We start from the raw sequence: 11713 nt of genomic DNA on the forward strand, positions 1-11713 counted from the left end.
CGTGCACTGGCCGGATCTGCGCAGCCGCTCTCTGGCGATTAATTGTTTCCAGGCCTTGAGCAGGGGGGGCCTGGCGGCAGGGCGCAGTCTGTGTCTGGGTGTCCCCGGGCACAAACGGCTGCCGGACAGAGCAGCGAGACCCGGCCCGGGACGCTCACGGGGTGGGGAAGGGGCTCCCCCCCGGCCCCGAGAGCCCCCAGGAGCTGGCCCCAGGGCTGCTGGTGCCCCCACACCCACCGGCAGGCTGGGCAGGGGCCATAGCAGTGGGCACCCCCGCCCCCCCAGGGCTCTTCTGGTGCCCCCCCGATGGAGACAAATCCACGCTGAGCTGAAAGGCCACAGCCTTTAGTTATTTCTTCCCTCTTTTCTTCTGTTGGTCCTTCTTGTTCTTCTCTGGTGTGTTGTGGTTTGAACTCGGCCAGCAGCCAATCGCCACGTGGCCAGTTGTTTACTTCCCCCCACCCCAGCCCGGTGAAACAGGAGAGGGACAAAAGAGGAAATTCACAGGTTGAACTAAAAGATTTACTAGTACTAACAGGACCAACACAACAACAGCAAGGCCGAGCAGGTGAAGGCGGTCACCGAGCGGTGGCCGGTCTGGGCCCGTCCCAGCAGCGACCCGACCGCTCCAGAGAATCCGCCACCACCCCGGAACCGAAACGGGGCGCGGGGGAGCAGCGTCCGCCTGGACGGGGAGCGGGACGTGACCCCACGTGGAACGCTCCAAGGCAGCCCTGCCCTCGGCCGTGCTCCCCTCGGCCACGGAGAGGGAACTCCCGCCTGGCCCAGAGCAGGACAGGGCTCAGCTTGTTCCTGCGCCCGCCCTCAGCCCGTGCACCTGCACTCGGTAAACGCAGGTGTACTCGGGGTTGCCCCAGTTGCTCTTCACAAGGAACTTGACATACGAAAAGGCTCTGGGAAACGGCGCGGTCTGCGAAGACAAGAGGGAAAGGGAGGCAGAGGGGTTAAGAGCGACAGTGCAGTCAGTCCCTCCCTGCCGGCCCTGCTCCTGCTCAGGAACCAGCTCCCGGCGGCGGGTGGGAGCGGCTGCTGCCACCGGGGCTGCTGGGGAGGCCGGGGCACGGGACGGGGGAAGGCTCCTGGCCTCCTCTGCGTGCCGGCCCGGCCGGGGCTGCGCCCCCCTGCCCCTTGCTCTGGCCCTCCAGGCCCCGCTGCCCGCTCTGCCTGCCTCCCGCAGAGAAGGGGACGCTCTGCTGCGAGGAGAACCACCGCCTGCGCCTCAGCCCCGCCAGGGCTCTCTGGGCGGGGGCCCGGGGCCCTGTGCCCAGGGAGGAAGCGTTCACACCCCCCTGCCGTGGGCTCCCAGCCAAGCCTGGTTCGCCCCCCGGCATCCTCCCCCGCGCGTGGAGCGTACCTTCAGAGGGAAGGTCTGAATGGCCTCTTTGGTCACGTCGTAGGTGAACGTCAGGAGCAGCGCTTCCTCCTCTCCATCCGCGTCCAGTCCCTTGGGGCCAAAGCACAAGCAGAGCAGTTCAGACTCAGCCCCGCAGAGGGGACGTGCGCGCTGGCTCAGCCCGGGCAGGTACCCGGCCTCTCCCGGGCTCCAGCAGCTGTCTGACACTGCCCGGGGCGGAGCTCAGGCTCCTCAGGGTCAAGAACCCGGAGGTGCTTCGGCCAGAAGATGTCCCGAGAGGGATGGAGCCCTCGAAGCGTCCCCCCAGGGCAGCGCGGTGCTCAGCAGAGAGCAGGACACAAGCCCCAGGGAACGCACAGAAGGCCGCAGGCGAGTCCCTGTCACGGCTTTCCCCCAGGGCCAGACCCCACCAGACGCGCCCGGCAGAGACTTACGAAGACAGCGACGTCTCTGGGGGCGCTGACGACGGTCCCGGACGGAGACACATCTTTGTAGATGTGCTGCACGCTGACGGCGGTCAGATGGACCCGTGCTGGCAGCCTGATGACCACCTGGCCCTGGTGCCTTGGCAGAGGCCAGCAGTTCCCTGGGGACATATCCGGCTGCAGGCAGGACGAGAGAGCAGTGAGGGGCGAGAGCGCGTCGGGGACAACACAGCTCGCGCCGCTCGGAGCACGGGACCGGCGTGTCTGGGGGGGCTATTGCAGCTCGGAAATGAGGCGCCCGTGAGGGGCGGACAGAAGCAGGAGGCCGCCTTCCCTGCCCGACAGAGGGGGCTCTCAGTGTTACGGAAAAGAGGAGAACACTGGTTACGAAGCCACCCTAGTCAGGGCCTTACAGAAACACCTCTCTGCCCAGCGCTCAGCAGGGCACCCCCCACCCCTGAAAAGGCACCGTTAGGGACAGGTGTGGAAAGGGGGTCACCAGGGAGAAAGTCTTTCACTCAGCTGGGACAGAGGCCTGTGGGCAAGGGGCAGCAGCTCCGCTCAGCTCAGCCCCGTTCCCCTCCTGAGGGGAACCGCTCATCTCCAGCAGGCCCAGCCCTGTGTCCGAGCTTTGGCTTCAGGAACCTGATGGGCACTGCGGGCTGGAGCGGCACTGCCCTGCACTGAGGGGAGAGCCCCGAGGTCGGTCCCAGCTTCACCGGAGGGAAGGAAACCAGCACCCGTGAGTTCCGCTACAGTACCTCCAAAACAGCATCAGGTGTGGACTGAGAGAACCACTCCACAACGCTGCAGCGCCAGTGTGTGCAGCTGAAGGCCTCCGAAGTTCTCCGCATGTCAATGGAGGCACCTGTAAGGGAGGGAGAGCAGGTCACTGCCAGAGGCCCCAGACCAGGAGCACCCGGTGCTCAGACACTATTTCTGGTGCCGCCGAGCAGCTCCACGTCTGTCAGCGCTGTTCTCACCCCCAGGCCGCGGGGGCGCCCGGCTGCGCGGGGCAGGGACGGCATCCCCGTGCCTGGCGACTGCTGCCGCCACGGCGCCACGAGGAGAAGGTCTGAGGGTGCTGGGGGGCAGCAGGCGCCGGGGCGACGACAGCGGAGCAAAGCCGAGGGCTCGCCGCGTGGGCAGCAAAGGGTGACCCAGCCGTTCCCTTCGCGGACGCAGCCGCAGGAAGAGCCCCTCCATCAGCGCAGCAGCGTGTGCGGGGGCAGCGCCAGAGGCCCCCGCGCAGGGGCCAAGGGCAGGACTGGGAGGGAGCCCGAGAGAGCCGCTCGGCCACAGCCTGGCTCGGGGACCCCAGGCAGCATTTCAGCTGCCCCGCTTTGGAGAGCACGGCCTCCTCTGGGCAGGGCTACAGGCAAGCGCAGGGCAAGGAGGTGGGGCTGCTTGCGTCCATACCAGAGCTTTTCAGGGCCCAGTCATACGTCGCGGCAGAGACTTTGGCAGGCGCTGCCTGGCTGCTGTCCTGAACTTCCTGGTAAAGATGTGAATGAACACAGAAAAGGACCATGTCAGCGGGCAGAGCAGCGTGGCCACTAGCGCCTGCAGAGGCAAAGGGGCAGTGCCCGAGGTGCAAGCCAAGCCTTGTCCGCAGAGCCCAGAGACGCTCTGCTGCTGGTGTGAGCCACCAGGCCTGAGGAACAGGATCTGTGCCGTGGCCGTGGCCGCAGCCCCGAGGCGGGTTGATGAGGGTCCCCACCGTCCCGTGCCCACCCTCCACGCTCTCCAGCTCGGTCGGGAGACGGTCCCAGGCCCCGCCGGCGTTGGCTGACCCCGTGAGCACACCTGGGTCTCACCACTGCCCCCGGGGCCCGGCCAGAGCAGGCAGAGGCCCCGGCGTGCCGAGGGAAGGCTGCCGGGAGTCCTCCGCTGCCTGAAGCGGCCCAGAGAAACCGGGCCCGGAGAAGGGCCTGCGCAGCGCAGCAGCTCACCCAGCAAGCCCCTGGCAAAGGCTGGCTCGCTGCAGTCAGCGGTCTGAGCCCACCAACAACCCCGAGGAGTGCTTTCTCGGGGGTTCTGCCCAGCCACCCCTCCTTCCCCAAAATGCAGGGTCACCTCTGCGCTGCTGAACTTCGCCTTCAGCTGAGCCACCTGCTCCCGCAGACGCTGCTTGTTTTGGGTTTGCTCTGCCAACAAAGTTTGCCAGTTCCTGCAGGAAGACAAAAGCCGCTCTTGTCAGAGAGCTGCCCATCCCCTCTGGGAACCGTCTGAGCTCAGCAAGCAGCAGACACGTGTGCCTTCCCTGCTCCGCACGTGCTCCCCTTCCTCGCCAGGCTGAGCAAAAGGCAAAGGCAGGAGGGAAGTACCAGAGCCCTGGCTGTTAGGAAAAGGAGTGCAGGTAGCACGAGGTCAGCCAAGACTGCTGCACAGACACAATTCCAGCTCAGGAAACGTCTCTTACCGCAGGGTCTCCAGGGGTGCCGCACACACACGTCTCAGCTCCTGAAAGGGAAAAACACTCTGTTCAGGTATCCGCTACCAGAGCTGCCGGGGCTTCCCAGGAGAGGCTTCCCTAAGAAGAGCCAGCAAAAGCTGCGGCTTCTTTGGGTCATCCTGCGTGGGAGCAGAGGAGCCGGTGATTTATCCAGCGCTGTCAGCAACGCTCCCTTGCAGGAGGTGCCCGACCCACCAGAGTCACAGGGGGACACTCTCAGGATCTATAGGGGCCCTATAGGGGTCCTACAGTCCCACACGCAACCCCAGAAGCACCCCTGCAGCCCCTAGAGCCCCCCCAGCACCGCCCTACCCCTACAGAAGCCCCATAGAGCACCTCCAGCCCCCAACAGCCCCTATAGAACCCCCCTATAGCCCCCCCCGAGCCCTACAGAACCACTCCACACACCCCCCCAGCCCCTCCAGAGCTCCCTATAGCCCCTCTACAGACCCCAGTCCCTACAGACCCCCCTACCTGCGGGCCGTCCCCATCTGGTATTGGCACCAAATCAGGCACCAGTGGCCGCTGGGGGCAGGAAGAGGAGCCGCTCCCACTTCACACCAGTACAGACCAGTATGAACCAGTGACACCCCCACTCCACACCCCCTGTACATCCCTGGGCACCCCCAGTATAGCCCCGTGCCCCACCCACCCCTGTGTAGCACAACCTCCTCCCAGTATAGCTGTGTGCTCGCCCCAGTTTCCCCCAGTTCCCGCTCACCTTAGCCCCCCCACCAGGAGGTCAGTGAAGAACTGGGGGTTCAGGCGCTGGTTCTGGTAGAGGGGCAAGGGGAGAGTAAGAGCCCTCCCAGTATGGCACAGTGCTCCCCAGTATGTCCCAGTGACACTCTTAGCGTTCCCCAATATATCCCAGTATGTCCCAGTGCCCTTCAGTACAGCCCAGTAACCCCCCCGTGTCTCCCAGTGTGTCCCAGTGACCTTCCTAGTGCTCCCCAATATATCCCAGTATATCCCACTGCTCCCCAGCATGTCCCAGGGCCGCCCCAGACTGTCCTAATGACCTTCCCAGTGGCCCCCAGAGCTCACGGCCAGCAGCAGGTCCAGCTTGGCTCGCAGCAGCAGGTCATCAGCGGTGACGGTGGCCACACGGGGGATTTGGGGACCCCCAACCTCAGGGGGAAGCTCAGCCCCTGCCCTGTCTCCTCCGTGTACCCCAACAGACGCCGCACCCCCCAGCCCCCCTGCAGGTGAGGGGGAACTGGGGGGCCCGGCAGGGAACTAGGGACCTACAGCAGAATATTGGGGTGAAAGGGGAGTATTGGGGTGCTGTAATGGGATACTGCGGGGATATGAGGGATACTGGGGGGGATACTAGGAGTACTGGGATTGTACAGGGGAATATTGGGGTGCTACAGGGGATACTGGGGTGATATGGGGGATTGAGGTACTATGGAAAAACATTGGGATGCTAGAGAGGGATATTGGGGTTCTGTGGGGGATACTGGAGTGATACAGGAGATACTGGAGTCCCACAGTAAAATACTGGGGTGCTAGTGAGGGACACTGGGGTTCTGTGGGGCATATTGGGGTGATATGGGGGGACTGGGGTCCCTGAGGTTTTGGGGTGCCAGTGCAGCTTTTGGGGTACCTGCACAGCATCGACGGTGCCGCGGAAGACGCTGTTCCCGAAGCGGGCGGCGCGGCAGTGCCGGGGGGGCCGGGCTGCAGCAGGTTCTGACCGTACTTCTCCAGGATGCTGAGCGCTGTCCGTGGCCCCCCCAAACCCTGTGGCCACACCCCCCAGCGGCTGGGGGGGACAGGGAGGGTCAGAGAGAGCCCCCAAACCCCCACCGTGCCCCCACACTCCCCCTCCCACTGCCCCCATATTTTGAGTGCTGAGATAGGGGATTTGAGTAACTTTGGTCAGATGGCACAAGACAGAGGCCTGTGCACGGACAAAGAAAAGGGGGGAGAGCCACATACCAGGTGCTGATAACGTTGCTAGGCTGCAATCTCCTAGCCCAAAGAGAAGTTTCTTCTGGTCCTTGAAGTTGTGTGTTCCAGCAACAAATCACCCGAGATTCCAGCACAAACTGGCCTGGCGGTTTGGCCGGGGCCCAGGGAACAACTGAGGCAGCGCAGAGCGACAGGGTGAAAAGTTCATCAGCGAGGAAGAAGAGGTACTTCACCTATCCGACCCTTGCCCAGAAATTTCTGACCCCTGACCGGAGCTTGAAGAGCTCATGGCGCAGGCGCAAGGGGAGGAGACCTGATTACCATGAGGAGCGAGGGGAGGCGGGGGTACACTACGTATATGTACAGGCGTTCCATGAATATGCGCTATTCTGTAACGTATCAGCCGGACGGGAGCTGCAAACGGCGCGCGTGCTCGTGGTGGAGCGATCCCCCATGCGCCCGGCGCCGGATAAACGTTCCTACTTGTACTGGGTCTGGCTGAGCCGGAATCGGTTTTCCCTCACAGCAGCCCCGTGGTGCTGTGGTTTGTGCTGGGAGCTGCAGGGTGTTGGCAGCTCCCTGGTGTGGTGGCTGCTGCTGAGCAGTGCTCACACAGCACCAAGGCTCTTCCTGACATTTCCCCCAGCGGGACGGGGTGGGCGAGATCTCGGGAGGGGACACAGCCAGGACAGCTGACCCGAACCGACCCAAGGGATATTCCCGACCCTGTGACGTCGGCTCAGTATAAAGCCGGGAGAAAGGAGGGAGGGGTGGGTCACCCTCGGTCCTCCGAGGCAACCACTCCGCGTATTGGAGCCCCGCTTCCCGAGAAGGCCCCACAGCGCCTGTCCATGGGAAGGAGAGAATAAATCTGTTTGCTTTTGCTTCCGCGCGCGGACTTTGGCTTCGCTTTGCTTATATTAAAACTGCTTTTGTTTCACCCACAAGGGTTAGTTTATCTTCTTTCCCCTCTTTACCCTGTTGAGAAAACAAAGGGAAGGGGGGGGGGGGAAGTGATAGAGTGACTTGGTGGATACCTGGCATTTAGCCAGAGTCAAACCACCACACTACTTTACAGCTTCACGGTTGTAGAGTCTTATCTCCGCAAGACACCTATAACCACTCTACAGGCACCCCAGTCCCCAGAGAGCTCCTTACAGACCCTCTGCGGCCCCTCAACCCCTACAGAGCTCCTATAATGCCACTACAGCCCACCAACCCCTACAGAGCTCCCTATAGCCCCTCTATATCTCCTCCCTGCCTCTACAGAGCTCCTTAATAGCCCCCTACAGCACACCCCCCCCGAGCTCCCTATAGCCCCGAGGCCCCTACGGAGCTCCCTATCGCCCATCGATAGCTCCCCCAGCCCCGACAGAGCTCCTTATAAACCCCTACATACGCCCCAGCTCTCTATAGTACCTCTACAGCCCCCTGATCCCCTACAGAGCACTCTATAGACCCTCACCAGCCCCCCAAGCCCCTTCAGAGCTCCCTATATACCCTCTACAGCCCCCCAGCCCCTACAGAGCTCCATATACACCCTGAACAGCCCCCCGAGCCCCCACAGAGCTCCCTGTAGCCCCTCTACAGCTCCCGCAGCCCCTACAGAGCTCCTTATAATGCCTCCACAGCACACCAACCCCAAAAGAGCTCCCTATAGCCCCTCAACAGTCCACCAGAGCTCCCTATAACCCCTCTACAGCCACCCCAAACCCTACAGATATCCTCATAGCCCCTCTAAAGCCCCCTCTAGCCCTACAGAGCTGCCTAGAACCATTCTACAGGCACCCCAGCCCCTACAGAGCTCCTTATAACCACTCTTCGGCCCCCCACAGACCCTACAGACCTCCCTATAGTCTCTCTACAGCAAGCCCCAGCTCCTACAGAGCTCCTTTTAACCTCTCTACAGACCCTACAGAGCTCCCTACAGCCCACTAGCCCCTACAGAGCTCCGTACAGCCCCTCTACAGCTATCCCAGCTCCTACACCGCTCACTATAGCCCCTCTCCAACTCCCCCCAGCCTCTACAGAGCTCGCTATAGCCCCTCTACAGCCCCCCCAGGGCTCCCTGTAAACACTCTACAGCCCACGCCAGCCCCTACAGAGTTCCCTATAGCCTTGCTACAGCCCCCCTAGTCCCTACAGAGCTCCCTATAACCACTCTACAAGCACCCCGGTCCCCAGAGAGCTCCTTATAGACCCTCTGTGGCCCCCTCAATCCCTACAGAGTTCCTTATGACCAGTCTTCACCACCCCAGCCCCTACAGAGCTCCTTATAATACCACTACAGGCCGCCAATCCCTACAGAGCTCCCTATAGTCCCTCTACAGCTCCCCCCAGCCCCTACAGAGCCCCTTATAGCACCTCTACAGTCCCCAAGCCCCTACAGAGCTCCCTATAGCCCCTCTACAGCTCCCCCAGCCCCTACAAAGCTCCTTATAATGCCTCCACAGCACACCAACCCCAAAAGAGCTCCCTAGAGCCCCTAAACAGTCCACCAGAGCTCCCTATAACCCCTCTACAGCCCACCCCAAACCCTACAGATATACTCATAGCCCCTCTAAAGCCCCCCCTAGCCCTACAGAGCTGCCTAGAACCACTCTACAGGCACCCCAGCCCCTACAGAGCTGGTTATAACCACTCTTCTCCCCCCCAGCCCATACAAAGTGCCTTACAACCAGTCTTCAGGCACCGCAGCCCATACAGAGCATCTTATAATGCCTCTACAGCCCCCCAGCCCCTACAGAGCTCCTTAGAGACCCTGTACAGCTCCCACAGCCCTACAGAGCTCCTTCTAGCCCCTCTAAACACCCCCCCCCAGCCCCTACATGACTCCTTATAGCACCTCTACAGCCCACCAGCCCCTACAGAGCTCCCTACAGACACTCTATAGAACACTGAGCTCCCAATAGGGCCTCTACAGCCCACCAGCCCCTATAGAGATCCTTATAAGCCCTCTACAGCCCCAACTGCAATTTCAGAGCTCCATATAGACCCTCTACAGCCCACCCTAGCCTGTACTGTGCTCCTCATAGCCAATCTAGGGCCCCCCCTACAACGCCACAGAGCTCCATATAGCCCTGCTAAAACCCCCACAGCACCTACAGAGCTCCCTATAACCACTCTACAGCTCCCACCAGCCCCTACAGAGCTCATTATAGCCCCTCTGCAACACCCGCAGCCCCTACAGAGCTCCTTATAGCCCCTCTAAAGCGCTCCCCAGGTCCCTACAGACCCTCTACAGCCCCTCAGTCCCTACAGAGAATCTTATAGTCCCTCTACAGTTCACCCCAGCCCCTACAGAGCTCACCATTGCGCCTGTACAGCTCCCACAGCCCATACTGAGATCCTTCTAGCCCCTCTAAAGCCACCCCAGCCCCTACATGACTCCTTATAGCACCTCTACATCCCACCAGCCCCTACAGAGCTCATTATAACCCCTCTTCGACACCCCCAGCCTCTACAGAGCTCCTTATAACACCTCTAAACCCCTCCCCAGGTCCCTACAGCACCTCTACAGCCCCTCAGTCCCTACAGAGGTTCCTAAAGTCCCTCTACAGCCCACCAGCCATTACAGAGCTCCCTACAACCCCTCTACAGCACACTGAGCTCCCAATAGGGCCTCTACAGCCCCCCAGGCCCTACAGAGCTCCTTAGAACCACTCTTCTCCCCCCCAGCCCATACAAAGTGCCTTACAACCAGTCTTCGGGCACCGCAGCCCGTACAGAGCATCTTATAATGCCTCTACAGCCCCCCAGCTCCTGCAGAGCTCCTTATAGGCCCTGTACAGCTCCCACAGCCCATTCAGAGCTCCCTCTAGCCCCTCTAAAGCCCCCCCCTGCCCCTACATGACTCCATATAGCCCGTCTACAGCTCCCCCAGCCCCTACAAAGCTCATTATAACCCCTCTAAACCCCTCCCCAGGTCCCTACAGCCCCCCTACAGGCCCCCAGCCCCTACAGAGCTCCCTATACCCCCTCTACAGCCCCCCCAGCCCCTACATGACTCCATATAGCCCGTCTACAGCTCCCACAGCCCCTACAGAGCTCATTATAGCCCCTCTGTGACACCCCCAGCCCCTACACAGCTCCTTATAACCCCTCTAAACCCCTCCCCAGGTCCCTACAGCCCCTCTACAGCTCCCCCCAGCCCCTACAGAGCTCACAATAGACCCTCTACAACCCCCCAGAGCTCCTTATAACCCCTCTACAGCCCTCCCCAGATCCCTATAGCCCCTCTACAGGCCCCAAGCCCCTACACAGATGGCTATAGCCCCCTTACAGGCGCCCCCGAGCTCCCTATAACCACACTATAGCCCCCCCGCCCCTACAGAGATCATTATAACCGCTCTACAGCCGAACCCAGCCCGTAAAAAGCTCCTCATAACCAATCTAGGGCCACCCCCTCAGCCCCTACAGAGCTCCCTATAGCCCCTCAACAGACCCCCCAGCTCCTACAGAGCTCCCTATAACCACTCTACAGCCCCCCAGCCCCTAGAGAGCTCCTTATAGCCCCTCTACACGCCACCAGAGCTCTCTATAGCACCTCATCAGCCCCCCAGCCCCTCCAGAGCTCCCTATAGGCCCTGTACAGCTCCCACAGACATACTTAATAGTCCCTCTACCCCCCATGCCAGGCCCTACACGGCTCCTTATATCCCCTCTACAGCCCCCCCCAGCTCCCTAATTTACCTCTACAGACCACCAGCCCCTACAGAGGTACTTATAAACCCTCTGCAGTCCCCCCAGAGCTCCCTGTAACCACTCTACAGCCCCCTCCAGAGCTCATTGTAACACCTCTACAGCCCACCCCAGCCCATACAGAGCTCCTCACAGCCAATCTAGGCCCCCCCCCCAGCCCCTACAGAACAGCATATAGCCCTGCTACAGCCACCTCAGCCCCTACAGAGCTCCCGAGAACCACTCTTCTCCCCCCCCAGCCCCTAGAAACCACCTTACAAACAGTCTTCGGGACCCACAGCCCATACAGAGCATTTTATAATGCCTCTACATCCCCCCAGCACTTACAGAGCTCCTTATAAACCCTCTGCGGCCCCCCAAGCCCCTACAGAGGTCCTTATAGGCCCTGTACAACTCCCACAGCCCCTACAGAGCTCCTTCTAGCCCCTCTAAAGCCCCTCCAGCCCCTCCATGACTCCCTATAGCCCCTCTACAGCCCCTACAGAGCTCATTATAGCACTTCTGCAACACCCCCAGCCCCTACAGAGCTCATTGTAACCCCTATAAACCCCTCCCCAGGTCCCTACAGACCCTCTACAGCCCCTCAGTCCCTACAGAGCTTCCTATAGAACCTCTACAGCCTCCTAGCCCCTACAGAGCTCACAATTGACCCTCTACAGCCCCCTCAGAGCTCCTTATAACCCCTCTACAGCTCTCCCCAGAACCCTATAGTCCCTCTACAGCCCCCCAGCCCCTACAGAGCTCCTTCTAGCACCTCTAAAGATCCCCCCAGCCCTTACATGACTCCTTATAGCACCTCTACAGCCCACCAACCCCTACAGAGCTCCCTACAGCCACACT

The 11713-nt window shown here is 61.3% G+C and overlaps 1 protein-coding gene across 1 annotated transcript; it reads right to left on the reverse strand.

The window, feature by feature from the left end:
- Positions 1–802: 802 nt before the first annotated feature.
- LOC141972471 (sperm-associated antigen 4 protein-like) lies at positions 803–4282 on the reverse strand. Its single transcript, XM_074930338.1, has 7 exons — positions 4223–4282; positions 3877–3970; positions 3220–3295; positions 2562–2668; positions 1810–1977; positions 1376–1465; positions 803–931 (listed from the first exon to the last, which is right to left on the reverse strand). Exons 4-7 carry the CDS (start codon positions 2652–2654, stop codon positions 803–805), a joined length of 480 nt encoding a protein of 159 aa, XP_074786439.1. The 5' UTR covers positions 2655–2668; positions 3220–3295; positions 3877–3970; positions 4223–4282.
- Between the last annotated feature and the right edge of the window lie 7431 nt (positions 4283–11713).

Source organism: Athene noctua, chromosome 33 (assembly GCF_965140245.1).
Source record: "Athene noctua chromosome 33, bAthNoc1.hap1.1, whole genome shotgun sequence".
Classification (NCBI taxonomy): Eukaryota; Metazoa; Chordata; class Aves; order Strigiformes; family Strigidae; genus Athene; species Athene noctua.